This window comes from Capricornis sumatraensis, chromosome 1, assembly GCF_032405125.1.
Source record: "Capricornis sumatraensis isolate serow.1 chromosome 1, serow.2, whole genome shotgun sequence".
NCBI lineage: Eukaryota > Metazoa > Chordata > Mammalia > Artiodactyla > Bovidae > Capricornis > Capricornis sumatraensis.
This window is the reverse complement of record NC_091069.1, coordinates 10574705-10593577: the sequence shown is the minus strand read 5'-3', so window position 1 is coordinate 10593577 and position 18873 is coordinate 10574705. Positions and strand designations below refer to the sequence as shown.

Here is an 18873-nt window from a genome sequence, read left to right as displayed (position 1 = left end):
AGACCATTACCCTTGGAATGCAAACTCAGAGGTGGCCTGACCATGAATGAGACCATGTCTGTACAGAACTCAGTACGGTGCTCAGCACAAGGCACTTACTAAACAAGACCTTGGACTATTTAATCTCAGTAACACCCATCCTTGGATGAGGGTGAAATTCTCGCTGTAGAGAAGGCAGTTGCAAAGATTTTATACTGGGAAGTTAGGTTCCCAAACTAAATATTCTCCTGGTAAATACATGGTTTCCAGGGGGTGTTAGTGGTAAAGAACCTGCCTGCCAATGCTCATTCCCTGCGTGGGGAAGATCCCCTGGAGGAGGGCATGGCAACCCACTCCAGTATTCTTGCCTAGAGAATCCCATGGATAGAGGAGCCTGGTGGGCTACAGTCCAAAGGACTGCAAAGAGTCAGACACGACTGAAGCGACTTAGCAACTATACCTCAGGTGAACTTAAATGTGAGGAAGCAGTAACGTTGCTTCTTAAGAGAATTTGTAATTAATCACCTGCAGCATGAGGAAACAGCAGATCTTCCCCATACTCAGTACACTGGTGGAGCTCAAGTGCCAAGGATGAGGAAGTGGTAAAAAGAATACGGAACCTTGGTCAACTTTCAGCTATCTGATTCCCATTCATTTTCACTATGCCAGTGGTTATCCACTTTTTCCAGTTCTTAATTCTTTCTTAGCCATCTGAGGAGCCTGGCACATTGTCATTAGTAATCCTGGATTACCCAGGAGGGATTCTCAAAAGAGAAGATCTGGGAGTGGAAAGGAAAGCATACAGTTAGAAAAAGTCCCTCGAGTTTCTGACATTTTCCGTCAGGAGATTTTCCCTTAACTTGATCACTGCATTAAGCACTAATGTGGTAAAGACATTTTTTGGAGGAAGTCTTGATGGTGTCTGTCTTGCTACTTCACAGGTTCACTAGGATTTGTTAAATTCTGTTCCAACTTTTGGTTCAGAAAATGTTGCCGCAATAGGAAGAGAATCATCATTTAATACTAGAATTTGTTACTAGCTTATTGTTACAAGTACTTTAGAGCGTTAGAATTTGCATTCTCAAATGACTCAGTGGATCCAGGGATCTTGGAGCTAAGCACAACGGATGTCTCCCCATGAACATTTTAGTGTCTCTACACGGAGAAGGGTTATCTCCTTAGTATTCAATCTGAGATGGAAACATGGAAGGAAGATCAGGCCGTTTTTAAGACCACACATTTCAGGACTGTGTCATTACTTGAACTATACTCCATAGGTACTCCAGCGGAAAGTAACAGGGATGCCCTGTTACTACTTTTAGTGTCAGAGTGAGCCTGAGGAGTAATAAGACCAGGCCACAGATACAGATTTCACTCAGGCAGTCCTGTGTTGTAATGTGTTTCTTAAGTTTGCATGCTATATATTAAAAGTAACACTGTGATAAGGTCTTCTCTTGAGGGCTGGCTTGTTGGTACTGACCAATGGATTAAATAATGACAAGAGATGGCAAACACGCTGCCTCTCGTCATGTTCAGGCCCAGGGCAGACATTTTTAATCAATCACCGAGTTGACCTTGCTCTCAGATGCAGCTTGAGATGCTACCTTAGCGTGATGCTCCAGGCAGCCATTACAAACCTGATTGGAGGTGGTTTAAGACGAAGCCCTCTTTGCTTCTCTAAGGTATGTGCTACTGCACTTGATACTTCTGTTAACAAACTACTGTGATCACAAGTGTTGTGATTATGCCTATGGACTATTTCATGAAGAGAGAATGGATGTAACCATGGAAATTTTGGTAGAGGTTATTTTATAATCTTACACAATAATCTCATGGATGGAATTCATGGTATATTATATGCTCAGTACCATATTCTTTTAGTGATGTGGAGGTGGTCAATACTGACAGTTGAGAAGGTGAAGGGCGCAAGTTAGCACAAGTGGCATGGCCAGCATAACACTTCTCAGCCTGAGACCCTGTGCTGGGAAAACCAGGCTGACCTGCCCAATCAGTAAAAACAAGCCTTGGACAAAGAGATAAGGGGCAAGAAAGTCCTTTGAATACTGTGAGACTGCATTTCCCAAACCGCACAATTGAGAGGAGATTCTGAGACAACAGATCTGGGAAGAGGCCAGGAGGTGGTGATTCTGATACACGGTCATGGTAGGAACTGCTGCTTTAGGGTACCATGTAAATGAAAGGCCTTCCCTGTCTTGATTCTTACATGGGTTTATTGGCAGCCCCTTGGCTGGTGTGTCATAATTAATTCAGTTTCTGTAAGCCAGCTAACAAGAACTTATTGATAGTATACCATGGGCTTCTTAGATCATGGCTGGCATTTGCCATCTGATCCTTTTCTTTTTTTAACTTTTTGACCACACCATGTGGTAAACGCGATCTTAGTTCCCCAACCAGGGACGGAACCTGTGCCCCTCTGCAGTGGAGGCTCCGAGTCTTAACCATTGGACCATCAAGGAAGTCTACCTTTTGACGCTTGTAGAGTCAATTCCCTAAACTTACTTCAACCTGCTACCCAACCTTGGGATGTTTGGGTAGCAACCATGTCTTAGTAACCCACTCCAGTACTCTTGCCTGGAAAATCCCATGGATGGAGGAGCCTGGTGGGCTGCAGTCCATGGGGTCGCTACGAGTTGGGCACAACTGAGTGACTTCACTTTCACTTTTCACTTTCCTGCATTGGAGAAGGAAATGGCAACCCACTCCAGTGTTCTTGCCTGGAGAATCCCAGGGACAGGGGAGCCTGGTGGGCTTCCGTCTATGGCGTCGCACCGAGTCGGACATGACTGAACCGATTTAGCAGCAGCGGCATGTCTTAGTGCCTGATCCTGTGGTCAACCACACAGGAGGTCAAGTTAATGGGAAAAAAAAATCTCAACTTGGTATAAGTTCAAGCAAGGTCTACACTTAAAGGTCATCTGTACTTTTAGGCCTACCACGGAAGGGAAGCAGACAAGATGAAAAGAATCCAAAATGTTTTTGGGAAATATAGGAACAGTCAGGCATGCTGGGTTTGTCTGGTGAGCTTTCTGGGCTGGTAGAGCAAGGATGGCAAACAGATTCCAGCCTAAGAACCAACACCAACTGACTGGTGGGCGCTGCTTCTGGGCAGTGTTGGAAAGGATTCTGGGGTCAGGTCTGCCCAGCGGGAAGAGGTGCCGTGATTGGTGAACAGTGCGAATGGAGGAGGGACTGGCAGCACACACGCTACCCTGACACTGACCTCCAGATGCCAGGGGAGGGAGAATAGTGAAGGATGCGCAGAATGTTTGGAATGGGCCAACCAGAAGTAATCACTTCCTTGGTGAAGGGACACTATTAATGACCGAGGCGTCTGTTCTGTGATGGACTGGACTGAGTGTATGGGATTGAGTTTCAGTCCCAGTTCTGCTCCTGGGATGGATATCCTACTGTGTATGTGATGACTGAGGGGGAGGGCAAGACAGTACTTGTTAAGCAACAGCTAAGTGCCAGTAAGCACTAAGTGCTTTATATACATCACAGGATTTCACGAACTCCTCCAAATGTCAGTTTTCTGTCATGAAATGGGAATAGCATTGTCGATGTGTTGTGTCAGTTAAATAGGGTAAAGGGGTGAAAGTTCATTGTACACCATACGTTGTTATAGGAATAGAGTATTGGTGCAAGGAGGACCTGCTTTCAAGGAATGATCCTGCGGTTAGCCAGAGGCCTCAGCCTCAGACAGTCTTGGGTTCTGATCTCAGCTTCACTACTTACTAGATTTCCCCTATACCCCACTTTTCTCACATAAAAAGAGATAATATCAGTACTATCTAATCAAGTCCTGTGATCACAGGAGACAATGCATGCAAGAATGACCAGCAGAGTGCCTGGCATGTAGCAAGCATTTGATAAATGATATCTGCTTTTAAAAATTATAGAGCTTCCCTTGTGGCTCAGCTGGTAAAGAATCTCCCTGCAATGTAGGAGACCTGGGTTCGATCCCTGGGTTGGGAAGATTCCCCTGGAGAAGGGAAAGGCTACCCACTCCAGTATTCTGGCCTGGAGAATTCCATGGGCTGTATAGTCCATGGGGTCGCAAAGAGTCAGGTGTGACTGAGTGACTTTCACTTCACTTTAAAAATTATAATTTTTCTTGTTAATATTATTTAAAAAGATTAGACTGTTGCCCCACATTTCATGAATGGCCTCCAATAAAGTTTTTCATTCACATGAAAGTCTGGTGGCAAGTCGATTGAATCTGGGGTCTTGCAGATCAAAATCTGAGTCTCTTATCCCCTGACTTCTTTTTTTTTTTTTTTTTATCCCCTGACTTCTGCAGAAACAAGTGGCAGATGGTAAAACTGGAGCATCGGTCCCTGCTCCTCGATTGGGAGGCAGGCCGCTGTGACGGCCCCGTGGAGCCCGGGGATGCCGAGCCGCGGCAACACGTTCTCAGGTACCACTCCCTCAGAGTGCACGGCTGGTCTTCTCTGGGATCGGCAGCACTGGGGGTGACTGCTGCACAGACACTTACCGCTTAGAACTTGCCACAGGGGGCAAGTGAAATCTCTGCTCTGACTGACACAGGATGGACGAGCGGAGGAGACCATCCATCAGTGTCAGGAAAGATCTGAAGCACCTGGCTAGTCAGTTGAAATAAAATAAATTATTTACTGATCTCAGAATCCAGCTGCTCACTTGACTGCTCATAAAGAGTGTGTGCTGCCCTGAACTTCGCAGTTGATTCTGTTTCAGAAAGGAAAAATTTCCGGACTGCTGTGTGCAGGCTTTTGTTGTTGATGTGAGAATGAGAGGGTGTTACCATTTGCTTTCCAAGGAGGAAGTATGTATCTGAATTCCTGTGCATGGGAATAGGAAGTGGACTTATTCACTGCATGATATAGTACTCATTGGCATGGTTATCCGACTGTCACAAAATCACTGTACTTAAGATTAATTAATGAAGCTTTTGTTTATAATGCTAAAGACTAAATTTAGATTCATAATGGAAACAAATGCTGATACCTATTTTAGAAGTGCCTCAGTTGTGACTCTCCACCAGAGGGCGCTATGGGTGTCACTGGAAACATCCAGAGCTGACCGCAACCTGCTTCCCAGTCATCTTGCTTCTGAGAACCAATGCTCTAGAGAGATACTTGGGTTACCAGCATCATCCACACCTACTTGACAAGTCCACACCATGACTTTGCCAACAGAAAGTGAAAATGAAAGTCAATCCGTCGTGTCCAACTCTTTGTGACCCCATGGACGGTACAGTCCATGGAATTCTCCAGGCCAGATTACTAGAGTGGGTAGCCTTTCTCTTCTCCAGGACATCTTCCCAACCCAGGGATTGAACCCAGGTCTCCCGCAGTGCAGGCAGATTCTTTACCAGCTGAGCCACAGGGAGGCCCCTTGCCAGTAGAGCCACTACCTACTCTGAGTGATCTGGTTAAATACTTTCAAGATGGCGGACCAGGAGAGAGAGCAACAAATAAAATAAACATTAAAGACAGGGTAACACTACGATAAACTCCTGCAGGCCACGCTCATACACAGTCCTGAAAGGCAAACATTATAATTCCCACTTCATAAATGACAAACATGAAGACTGAAAGAGGAAGGAACTTGTCTAAGCTTAGGCTGCAGGTAAGCAGTAAAGCTGGGATTCAAACCCACTGTTCCCTGCAGAGTTGGGTGTCTGGGCACAGATCCTTTTGTGAGCTTTTCCCTTTGAATGAATATACAGATCAGAATCTGATGAATTCAAGTTTGGCTTTTACCCTTCAGAAAAAATTTTGGGAAAGAAGTCCACACTATCGGTTATCTTTCCAAGGCACTGCTGTCCACCTGGGGAAAGAGCAGGCATGGGTTTGCTGATTATGCTCACCTGGGAGAATCCCCGCCTTGTACCCTGGACCTCTATCTCGACTGCAGTCAGTCTAGTTACTGGGCTTCTTAAAGTTAGAACCACTCAGAAAAAGCAGACCTTCTGTTACTGAGAAAGAACTGCAGGCAAGCACGAACGATGTATGAGTAGCACTTTTATCTTCGCAAACTTTTAACTGAGGATATACAAACAGAAAGTGCATAAATCCTAAGACTATATAAAACCTGACTTTCCCACCAAGTCTACAGAAATCATGTAATCGGCACCCGGACCAAGAAGCAGAACTTTCCCAGCACCCTAGATGCTCCCTCTCCAGTCAGTGCAGTCTCTTCAGCCCTGGATAACCCCTGTCATTACGTCTACAGATTATCTTTGTGTATTTTTGAATATTATTATAGAGATGGAACCATACAGCATGTACTTTCACCCCCTTTCTGGCTTGTTTTTGAGCAGCCTCATTATTTTTACTTCTATGAGAGATATCAGAAAAAGCACCTTTAGGAAGAAAAACTCTGAAGAACTTTATGTTTTAACAATCAACATTAAATAAGCCTTTTGTACCATTTTGGAGGTTTTCTGTGAGGAGGGATAAAGAGGTCTACAGAGCAGGAAAAAAGATGGGTTCTGTGTGTTCTGATTCTAAGATACTGGTGCTAATTTCTCTATTTGGTCTGCCATAATCACCATCATCTTAGAAGCTGATGTTTACTGAGCACTTGCTATGTGCCAGGGCCTTTCTAAGCATTCCACATGTGATAAGACATCTGGTCCCCATAATCACCCCATCTGTGAGACAGAGACTATTACCTTCATCTTACAAAGGAGGAGACTGTAGCTTTGCATCACTTGCCTGTGTTGATACAGCTAACGAATGAGTCAGGGTTTGAACCGAGACTTCTAACTCTTGAGTCTGTCCTCCAAGCTTCCACTATGTTGCATCTCCACTAATAGATCTTACTTAAGAGGGTCTACCAACTGCCAGGCCTTGGCTAAGCTCGATGGAGTATCTGACTTGTTCCCCACAGTAATCCTAAGAAGCTGGCACACTCACATTCCCATTTAAACAGAACAGAATTGAGGCTCAGAAAGATTAAGACATTGCCTAATATGGCTGGTTGTTGACAGAGTCACAATTTAAACCAGATGTGATGCCAATGCTCATCTCTTAATTACTAAGCTACTGACAGCTTACTTCAAGCTCCTGTCAGTCAAGCTGGTAAGAGATATTTGAGAGATTTTTGAGACTTATTTCAAATTAGCCAGACTAATGCCCATGTAAGAAAAGGTTTTATTATGAGACACATATGAAACCTTTGTGAGAAACAGAACATTCATCAGTCTTAGAGTTAGAATTCAAGCTTTCTCCCTTTACACATGAAGTACAGGATGCCCAGGAAGGGGTGCTGTGGCTGAGGTCCCAGCAGAGCCAGGGAAGAGGCCAGCTCCCTGATTGAGAAAGCCAGGTACCTGTACCCACTGCCCCCCTCCCGTCGTCCTCTGTTAGGAAACAGGGGCACTCACATTAGCCAGACCAGGATTCTTCCCTGAAACCACCTGCTGTGTGAGTGTGGGCATGAGACATCACCTCTCTGCACCTCATCTATTTCATACCTTCTCTGCCAGATGGAGACAGTAAAGCACCTACATTTTAGGTAGGTTAGTAATGCGTGTGCAGCACTCACACGTGAGGACACCTCTGGGTAACGGCCATGAGGAGGAGGATGGTGTGGTGTTCACATCATGCTGGCCACCACGGCACTCTTTCTACTCCTGTTAGGTTTAAGTCGTAACAGACATTCAGTGCTTCGCGGAAACAAATTAACCCCACATATTAACTGAATTTTAGTTCCAGATTATCTGGTGAGGATCCAAATATAGCTTCTGAGATCATTAAAAAAAGCCTCTTGAATAAAGGCATGAATGAATAGCAATGAATTCATGGAATGAGAACAGGCAAGTGGTGATGTTACAAAGCAGTTCTAAGGAGAGGATGTGAGAAAATTACAGAATGGAAATTATGGAACTCCACAGAAGTCAATCAGTTTGAAAAGAGTCTCAAGTTAGTTTTATTTCTAATCTTCTGCTTCATAAAAAAGAAGATAAGACAGAGCACTCAGGTGGCAAAAAGGAGCGCCTTTACATTTCATTGTTTCAACATGTGCTCTGAAAACAAACCACTGCTCGTCACTCAGGCCACACAAAGCGGCAGGCGGTTTCTCTCCCCATTTCGACTCTGACCACTTACAGAAAGTCTGTCACCTGTCCACACACTTACCTAACTGGACGTCGGTCGTGAAGCGGAGTCTGTGGATCATGCTGACTTTGAATGACTTGTAGTGGTGGCTGCTCAACATATCCTGTACAGTAGCTATGTCAATCTGCGAATCCTCCTCGAAAACCCCGTCTGCCCTTGAACCTGGGGAGGAAAAAGCAGTTTAACACATAAAGATACATGAGGCTTGGCAAATGGTGTCTGCTTTAAAATGCTTTGGGATAAATTAAAATAATATGGGCTATTTAATTTGGAAAAGAAAAGGCTGAGTGATGACTTAATAATGCCATTCCAGTAAACAGAGAACGGTAACATATTAATCACTCAACAATTAATTCCACAAACACTGCCTAGTTCTATGGCAGCCCCTTGGCAGGGCAGCAGCCATACAGAGGGCAGAAAAACCCCTGCTCACCAGAAGCTGTCTCCACAAGAGTAAGTCAAAGTCACAAAAACATGGTTACTCAGATTCTTGAATCTTTTTTTAATAATTTTCCTGATCATAAGAGTAATCCATGCTCCTTGAAGAATCTCTGTCCTTTCCAAGATTCTCAAACCGTCTGTTTATCAGCTCCGTGTCCCGCGGCCCACAGCTTCCACTGGTTCAGCTACGAGCCTGCTTACACCCAGATGGCCGTGGCAGTCTCCTCAGTGGCCTCCTGGCCATCAGGCTCCTCAGCAATCCAGCTCCTACAGGACTTTCCAGTTTGTCTTTCTAAAGCTTTGATCAGTTATTCACTCATCAAACGTCTAGTCAGAGCTTTGTGCACACCAAATACTCAGATACTGGGGACAAATAAGAACACTGGAGCTCAGAAATCCTCCCTGGCTTCCCAAGGCCTCCTGAATGAAGCACACTCTTTTCAGTCAAGCAATCAAGGCTGTCCAGTCTTACAGAAACAAAAACTTCCCACTTGTCACTTTTCACACACACCTTCTCTAAGCAGTTCTCAAACTCCTCAGACTGTGTACAGGTTCAGGTTTCTCGACTTCTGGGCCTTTGCTCATGTGGTACCCTTGGCCTAGAACATCCCTGCTGTCAAAACTCTGCCCAGGCTAGTCAGACTCCAGCTCTCGCTGAATTCCACAGCAGCTGGTTTATACTGGACTCTGGAGCCAGGAAGACCTGGGCTCAACTTCTGGCTCTGTCGCCAAGAATAATGCTGGACATGTGACTATTTCTCTGAACCCTAGAATCCACCATCCATAGAATATCAAAATGTATTGAAAGAATGCATTCAAGTCTCAAGACAACCTGGCAGGTAGTTCCTAGAATTTTCATATCATACAGATGAAGAAGTCAAGGCTTTGGAACTCTTGTCACCGCCCCCCCCCCCACCAAGTCTGGAATGTGGTCCTCTGAATGCGCAGCTGCTGGGGGGAGGACACACCTGTCTAGAAAAGGCCAACCAAAGGGCGCCCGAGGCCTTGGGATGAGAACCCAGAGCTGGGTCCACAGGGAAACTGTGAGAGAACTCCTTGGTACAGGGTTGGAGGGATGTAAAACTCTAGGTTTGGGCATAAAACTGGAAAATTCTATTATGCCTGCCAATTACACACTTTCCTTTCCACAGTTATTGTTTACAGGGCAGGCTTTTAAGTCAAAGCTGGCTTCTGATGCCTTCACATTGAACTGATTTATTAGGAACTGGATGTTCTATTTCCAAACACAACAACTCTTCCCAGCCTAGACCATCCTAGCACCTACAATGACGCGCTCCCCTCAGAAAGGCTGCAGCCTCACCTTTAAGCCTCACCAGTCACTGGATGCCTGGGACTTGGTCCACATCTTGCCTTCTCTGCCCAGTCACCCTTCTCCCCTTTCGGCTCCCTCCTGGCCTGTTCCTCCAGGCCTCCTCCCCATCCCTTTGATGAGCTTAGCTCAAGCGACACTCCAAGGAACCCTGAGTCTAGCTCAGCTCCTCCTGTCACTGCACCCTGCATTTCCCTTCAGGTTATTTATCACAGATAGTAATCGCCGTCTCTGCCATTAGACTGTAACCCCAAGAGCAGAGACAGAGTGATTGCTTTATTAAACACCATCGCCCAGACCCTGCACCACGTACAGAAGAAAGCAAGAGCTCAATAGCAATCTACTGGATGAAGAGCAAGCACTACATCCTCAGGATCGGAGAGGTCTCGTGACTCAGCCAACGTCACATTGCTAGGGCGGGCGCAGTGGCATTCAGCCTTTGCCCTGCCCCCTTTCTCTGGAACACTTGTGATTTCGGATAGAGATGCTGCGATCATATGATTTCTCTAGTAATATCCACATTCCGAGCCAAGAGGAGAAATTAAGGTATTGAATAGTTATTCACTTTCTCTAAATATACCTTTTACTAAAACAGAACTGCCAAGATGTGTTTATTTCTATTTTAGAACCTCCTAAATTGAGAATTTTGGAGAAATACTAAAATCCTTTCATGTTTTAAACCACTGAAAGCCATCTTTTCTGAGAAAAATGCCGTCATTAGATACAATCTAGCTCAAGAACTTCTGTTTTCTTTACTAATTAGTATTTTCTAAATATTGCAGGTATTTGATTTGGAAAGAGGTAACAGTCCATTTATGCTAAAATGCCAATTATTTTTTTAAAAAACCATACTTAAGAGTTTTACATTTTATGATGTTGGATTAAAACCAATTTAAAAATTACTATAACGTGACATATAATTTGTTACTGAGCAATTTCAATGCCAGCTGCTAATAAAGCATCTTAGCTGTAAATGATAATTCAGATGCTTTTAGATAAAGTGGTGCATAAATATGGCTAGAAATTGATTTAGCTTCTTGCAGAAGCTACTGAAGAATGACACATTTTGTTTAATACACCAGCTAATGTAGTCCTAAAAGCTCAAACAAGTGCCAGTTTTCACTCCTAAATTTGCTGTGGGAGATTAATGAAAACTTTATATTTTGCTGAAATGTTAATAATGGGCAGATGAGATGATAGGATTTTAGTAGAGGTCTTAAAGCTATGGAATAACCAGCAGGGCTTGTCAATTTCCTCGTATTAATTTTGTTCAATGCAGATAGCTGGAGCTGGCTCAATGCACTAATGCTTCTCGCATTGACCTTCTACTCTCTGACAGTGTAAATTCATATCCCATTTGGGGGTTTAAGTCCTCTTGATACCTGGGTGAGTTCTGAGCCTGGTCCTGGCTGACAAGGGGCATGTTTTCTTTTATGATCAGAAGGGTAACTACACTGGAGAAGTGGAGAAGGAAGGAACAGTCCTGCACTCCCCTCTGACAAGTGCCACTTACCCTAAAGCAGGTTTATCTGCTGAATGAGAACAGCCTCTGGTCTTGGAACTCTGGTGCCACTTCTCAAAGTAGGCTCAGGAGTGCCTGTGCTTGGAGGGGGCATGTGTGTGTGTACAGATCAGCCAGCCATGCAACCTGTAACTACTGTCCCCACACCTGCAGCGTGCTGGACTGGGAAGGGACACTTTTGAGGAGAAGGCAGGGTTCCTGATCTTCAGGAGCTTCCAAACTCACTACAGAGTACCAAGAAAACACGCCAAGGCAGAGAGAAGGCCCCAGCGGTGCACGTGACAGACACATCATCTGAAGGCACACATCTGAAGCAGACTGTGACAGCAAAAGCAAGTTTTGGCTTTTTTTTTTTAAACCAGACAAGTTCTGACTTTGCATGTACACCTTTACTGTCTGGATCCTTCTGGAAAGGCGTGAGTCCAACCACACATGAAAGATGTCTGGCACTGCACCATGTGCATATTAAAAGGTACTACTGTACGATCAACTTTGCATTTCAAAACCACTTCTGTTAAGAGAAGACATTTTTATCTACTAGAAGTAAAAAAAATAGAACCTGAATATGTTAAAAATAAACATTAAAAAACCACTCCCCAAACTGCTAATTTAATTGAAATATAACCCTTTGGTATTTTGTTAAATTAGCAATTAAAAAGGTCACAAGCAATTAAATGAAACAAAAGCCACACTGTGTTCATCTACATTAATGCTGAACTGGGTCTCCTCGTGAATGACAAGATAAATTGTAATGGTGCCTTCAAAGACTTCACAATGCATTTTGTCAAAGTCGGGAGTGTTCACGTCTCTATGTGCCATGGATTACCATAATGTATTGTGTCAAAACGCTCAGGCTGCAATAACTCAAAGATGTATTGTGATAGATCAAATTTTGGGGTGGGGCCTAAAAGTGACTTGAGCACCAGAGCTCAAATGGACTGACAACAGGCTCTGGAAGGATGACAGAGAGCACTTCCAGGATACAGAAAGCACCGAGGGACAAGCAGGAAATCTGAGAGAGGAGGGAGCTGAGGTAAGGAACCAGGAAAGAGGAAACAAGGAGCAGCACTTGTCTCAAAGGCAAAACCAGGCCTGGGAAGAAGGGGCAAAAGGAAGGGGAGAGAGGGAGGTGCAGGAAGAGCGAGGGGGCGAGAGCACGAGGGCTGGGGTGTGGCCTCGGGGCTTGGCATCACCGCAAAGGGGGCTCGGCATCACCGCAAAGAGCCCAGAACGCTGTGTTCAGAGGCACAGAGCCAAACCGAGCTCTGGCACTGATGGTCCGGAGGGGGCCAGAAGCTTGCCCAAGGTTCCACTGTTGGGAAGAGACAGAGCTGGGACGCATCCATCAAGACCCCTGCCCCTTCTTCCCAAGTCACCACGCTCCTACGAGCAGCAGCAAGGACAGGGACTAAGGTGTGGGTAACTGTCACCTCTAAGTCAGCTCAGGGCCCCAGGCGTGGTGAAGGAAGTCGCGGGGGGCGGGGGCGGAGGTGGGTCTATAACCTCAATACTATTTTCATAATAATGATAGTAAGACATGATTTGCCCTTTTACATCTATTATCTTGCAAGTGCACAAAGTAATAAGTTCACTGATAATGTTCTGATTCCACATTGCAACCAACCTTTAAGTAACTACCACTTGAGTTTTGGTAGAGTAACAAAAATTCATATGCACCCTTATTGAAAAGGCTATTGAAATACTCCCCTCTTTTCCAACAATGGATCTATGTTAGCCAAATTTCCCATGACTATTTCAACCAAAATAATGTGTTGTAGCAGACTGAATGCAGAAGTAGGTATGAAAATCCTGGTGTCTTCCAAGCCAAACATTACAGCAATTTGCAAAAACAGAAAACAGTTGCCCATTGGTTCAGAAGATTAGTCAATAACTTATCTTCCTGATGGTACAAAAATAAATGTTTTTCAGAGAAAGAAAAAAAAAAAACCAAGCCAAAATAAAACAGTGCTGCTCTTATCATTACATTTTTATAAGAAAATATTAAAAAAATTTTAATAAACATGTTACTTATGTTAACACATAATGGATTTACCATTGTTTTTAATGAATTCATAAGTCATTTAAAATCTTTCAGTTTTTAATTCCTCATAAAGAGATATAACCCAATAAACAAGAGCTCTTTGGGGGTCTCAATAATTTTGAAGCGTATAAAGAGGTCCTGAGACCAAAAAGTTTGGGAATTGCTGCCTGTATTCGTTCTCACACCACGTCTTCATTGTCCCTGGACACCATTTGGACAACCATGATGGGCAACAAAAGCGCGAGTACAGCTCCGTACCTGTCTTACATCCCTGACAACAACCGCAAACAAAGCCTGTACACACACTGTTAGGAAGTAACAGGCTTCCTGCCAGGTGTCAGATCGAGGCTAATTACAACTAATATTGTTTAAGAAGCGTTTTCATATACTACATGATTTCACTGGAGCTGAGGGAGACACTCAGAGGCAGTACACACATAACTTTCTTTCAGACAAATGAGCACTAATGATTAAATTAAAGCTCAGATGAACTTGATGTACGCCTCCAGCAGATGTCTTATGTTCCTGGACACAAACTACATGGAACATCAAACTTCATTTTATGATTCAGTGAGTCTCAGGTCAAGTCTAAAAGGCCTAAGTCTAAAAGGCCTCATCTAGTTAGAAGTTAAAGCAACTTCTGTCTTTCACCTCCAAAAAGATCCACGTCAACTTTAGGGCTCAACTGAAGTTCAAGTGGCCTTTGCCATGTCCTTATCTGTGGGCTTCCCTGGTGGCTCAGATGGTAAGGAATCTGCCTGCAATGTGGGAGACCTGGGTTCGATCCCTGGGCTGGGAAGATCCCCTGGAGAAGGGAATGGCAACCCACTCCAGTATTCCTGCCTGGAGAATTCCATGGACAGGAGTGTCTGGTGGGCTACAGTCTATGGGGCAGCACACAGCTGGACGCGATCGAGTGACCAAGCGGCAGAGTAGTTCATATGTACACTCTCTGTAGCAGGATGGCCCTGGTGGCCCCTCCTCCCAGTCACCCAGCACCAACCATGTGCCAGAAGCCGTGCTAGTGCTTTGGGGACACGGGAGGATGGCAGCAGGGTTCGTACTTGGCTGGTGCAAAGAGGCTATGAAGGTGAGTCGTGCAAAATAAAATGGTGTGGGTCGGGGGGACAAGTCTTCAGAGAGAGGCGCTATCATCTCAGGACCTGACATACAGTGAAAGACTGTTGTGCAAATGACGGAAGAGTAAGCAAACTGCCTTCTGCCCCATTCTATCTTGCAGCCTTATTGCTACTCCCCAGATAGAACAATGCCGGCTTCAGCCAAACTGGATTTTGTTCCGGTTACACCATCTGGCCAGAATGTCCTTTCCACTCTAAAATTTATACACTTAGAGGTCTAATCCACATGGAGTCTTTTCCTGCTCTTTTCCCTGAAATCCTGTCACCCTTTGCTGAAGGCTTTCATTATAAGTGTCTTACATGATAAGCATCTGGACTCCCTTTCTGGACTATGGGCTCCTTGAGGGCAAGAACATTCCATCCTATAGAGCGCAGAGTAGATGCTCAAAAAATGCTGTTGGTGGCCTGAATGAGGTTGATGTCACACATTAACCATAACAGTATCTGAGTTGTACACCATCCCTTGTGTTTTACCTCGGTTACTGGAACCTGACACACCAATCCTACTTTTCCATTCAGATGCCTTATGAGACAGGGACCCTGCCTCAGCAACAACTTCAGTGGCAACGAACATTTACTGAGTGCTTACTACATAGCAGACACTACGCTTGGCACTTACATTATCTCACTTCATCTTCTCAATGCTCCTTTAAGCTGGCTAATAGTCTCCTCCTTGCCCAGGTGAGAAAAACAAGGCTCAGAAAGTCATCCTGCTAGTAGAGTCATACAACTAACATAGGCTGGAGTTAGGACAGGAACCCAGGCCTAACTGCAAAAATGTGCCCGAAACCACCACATAACCCCTTGGGTAAAAAATGTTCCTTAGATGGACTGGGAATGTACAAGTTCATGGGCCATAACAGTATCTAAGGAGAAGACAACCATGCCTGGCTTTGCCAGAACAATCAGGGATAAAACCTTACTCTCTCTTCTCTGGTAAGACTCAAAGCTAGTACGCGAGTGAGTCATGGAGAAAAACTCTCCTTTAGCACTCTATATCCATCACATTTTTTTCCCAAAGTCCTTTTAAGTCCCCAAAGACTCATAAGCCCCCAACTTCTCTTCTATTAAACACTTCCCTTTGGCTACTAGTCATTTTTGCTGGTCTCTAAAAAATAATCAATAGGTGATATACTGAAACACACACATGCGCATTCCCATGCCCCGTGCAGTAATCTCTTCAAAGCCTCCAGGATCATACAGTAGGATATAGCCTTCACTGAATTTGCCACGCTGCAACCAGGTAGGGATCCGTGCTGTCACTGCCTAATTGATTAAGCTCTTGGAGTCAGAGCCTTTCCACAGGGAGATTTCAGACCCTCGATAAATCAGGATAATCTTGTTTTATGAGGTGATCAGAAGGAAACGATTTCAGGTTTGTAGAATTCCTAAAAAGAGTGGATTGTGGAGGCGGGGGAGGTTTAAGCTCTGCGTCCAAGCTCCTGTCTGGCCCCCAGACTCATCTTTCAGCACACTCTCCCCTGCTCATTTCATTCCACTCCATTCAAATACACTATCTCAAGCACACCAAGCTCTTTCTCAAGACTTTTGGACAAGTAGTCCCTTGGCTTCTGGAACATTTTTCATACTCATGATCTGAATGGCTCCTTTTCATTCTTCCTCAAGGTCTACTCTCACCAGCTCCAGAGCCCTCCTATATACTCTCACCCCCTTCACAGCACTCAGAGCAGCTGTGAACTCCATGATGTGGGGGCTGTGTAGTCTCTCTACTGTCCCAGGACAGTGACTGGCTCAGAAGAGGGGCCTTCCATGTTTGGAGGATGAATGAGGAAATATATGTCCAGAGTGAGGCCTATACAGGATCAATCATGACCATGCACAGGTCTGAACCACTCGCTCATTACAGGTCTGCCTGGAAGTTAGGCTGATGACCGGATTCCCCTCACTTCCTCTTCTATTGTGTCTGTCCCTGTTCAAAACACAGGAAAAGTAATGGAGTCTTCTAAAGAGCCTGGGCATTTTGGACAATATACATGACAAAATATCTTAAGAACTGTAACAACTGATCAACACTGAGGCATCTCTCTGACTCCAGAGTCAGAATGAGGGCATGCACGCTGGAAGAACCCCACCTCCCATCAGGGGAGTCACTGCAGAAATGTCACCTGCTGTGCCACTCGACCATCAGGCAGGGGCTGCAGGGCAGCTTCCAGGGCCAGGAGCCCACCAGAGGGACGCAAATCTCTGTGCCCTCACTTAGAGCCCGTACAGGCTGTGTGGCTCGCCAAACATGTTTCCACACTGCTCTAATGTACCAGTGTATCGCTTAATGAAAGTTCTTAATTGTAATTCAATTAATTACATACACAGAGTCCCCAATTACATTTTCCAATAAGACATTGGCTGTGGTACAGGTCTAAATGCACTTAACCAATTTTAATATATTAAGACCAATTTCCCTTGAATACTAATTACTACCTAATGATAAAATGAAAAGGGGGGGGACTTTCAACAAAGAGGGGGGAAGTGAAAATGCAATTTATGTGGAATTTCTCAGCCCAAAGAGCACAAGGCAGACACTCACTGCTGAAGAAGTCGGTGTGGACAGGGCACATGCTTGTTTCCAGTTCAGATCAGCACTGTGTCGTGCCCTAGAGATCACTCACCCTCGGTGCTGGCTGTTGCCCAAAGGGGCCCACAGGAAGTCTAAGAATCTAGAGGGAGAAGAGGAATGACAGGGAGGTAAAAGGCCACCGTGCCCAAGCGAAGACTAGCCGGGGTGTCTGGACACACAAGCACAGCAAGTGGCCAGGACTCGCGCTGGGCACTGCGCTTTACCACATGCATTTAATACACACAATTTCATTTAATCCTTAAAACAGCTCCACAGGGAAGGGATTCCCACTGGGTTTTACAGATAGGGAAATGGAGCTCAGAGGAGGGCTTGCCTAAGGACATGCTGGGGCCCCAAACATCCTGCCTTTCCCCTACAACACACTGCCAACCAGCTCAAGGCAACCAGACAGCAAGAGGCGGAGACACAGGTATTCTGGCCTCGGGGATACTGTGTCTGTTTCATTTAAATTCTGTTAGTGTGCAGCAAGCAGGGAGCTATTATCCAATATCTACTTGAAAAAATTCTCACCCATACAGAAAATTCCTTACAGGGAACACGTTTCCCCCCACCAGAGGCAGACACGTAACCAGCTTTCAGCAGTAACTCAACCTAAGATATCCACCGCGAACCCCACAGTCATTACCATTTGTAAATAAGAGTTTATTTGCAGGATCACATTTTTTTTTTTCTCTCCTGCTTTTGAGGATTGCTGTTGTGGTATAATAAAAGAGGCTTAAAGCCCTGGTACTTAAGTCACATGATAGAAATTGGAGAGATTAGTCATTTGTAACTGAAGAAGGCAAACCCTCCAGAAGCCAAGGAGAACCCCGAGGGAGTCTCCAGGGCTGGCACAGAGCGCACATGGGAGGGGGGATTGGCCCGCTAAGAATACGCACCAAAAAGATGAGACGGAAACACACCAGTATAAGCAGTCATTCACCGTCTGCAGTTGATTTTTATTGAGTAATATTGATGGGAGTTGGTGACGCCATTGGTAAAGAACCTGCCTGCCCGTGCAGGAGACTTGAGATGTGGGTTCGATCCCTGGGTCAGCAAGATTCCCTGGAGGAGGGCATGGCAATCCACTCTAGGATCCTTGCCTGGGAAATCCAATGAACATAGGAGCCTGGCTGGCTACAGTCCGTGAGGTCGCAAAGAATCAGGCACGACTGAGCGTCTGAGCATGTTGATGGGGGCAGGGGGGAGGGAAAATCCCAAGTACCTAAAGATGATGAAATTCTCAAATCTAAAGATGCTAACCCCAAACCCAAGTTCCTTTTAAATGTCATCACACACTTATACCTTGGAGCCCCAGGAAGCAGCCTGGTGATGCTGGGGTCTCAAAAGGCTCCCTTCCCTCCTGAGGAATGAACCACATCTGGGCACGGGCACTGAGATGTAGGGGGAACTCAAATCCAGTCCCTGCCCTTTGGGCGGGGGTGAGTGGTCACAGTCCAGTGTGGGAGTGGGGAAATCCACCTAGTGGAATCAGTATCAGACAGTGGTAAGGAGAAGGACTCTACCAGAGCCCAGGGAATGGCGGCCAGGCAGTCTGCAGACACTTTGAGAAGGAGGTGCCTTCTTTCCTGTGTCTTCAAGGGGAAACTGAGGAGGTGAAAGAGGACTCCCCAAAACTGAGACCGAGACACGCTCCTCTGCTGCAGTCCAGCTATCTGAGGGTCTGCCCACCTTGAGGGGAAGCTCTTCCTCAGTGCAG

The 18873-nt window shown here is 45.3% G+C and overlaps 1 protein-coding gene across 3 annotated transcripts in view; it reads right to left on the bottom strand.

Annotated features, from left to right (window-relative positions):
• MAPKAP1 (MAPK associated protein 1) overlaps positions 1-18873 on the bottom strand; it is a 236410-nt gene that overhangs the window by 36696 nt on the left and 180841 nt on the right. For all 3 annotated transcript variants that reach the window (XM_068964854.1, XM_068964864.1, XM_068964872.1), the window contains one exon: positions 8127-8267. In XM_068964854.1, coding sequence (XP_068820955.1) covers positions 8127-8267 — 141 coding nt within the window. The remainder of the gene's footprint in view (positions 1-8126; positions 8268-18873) is intronic.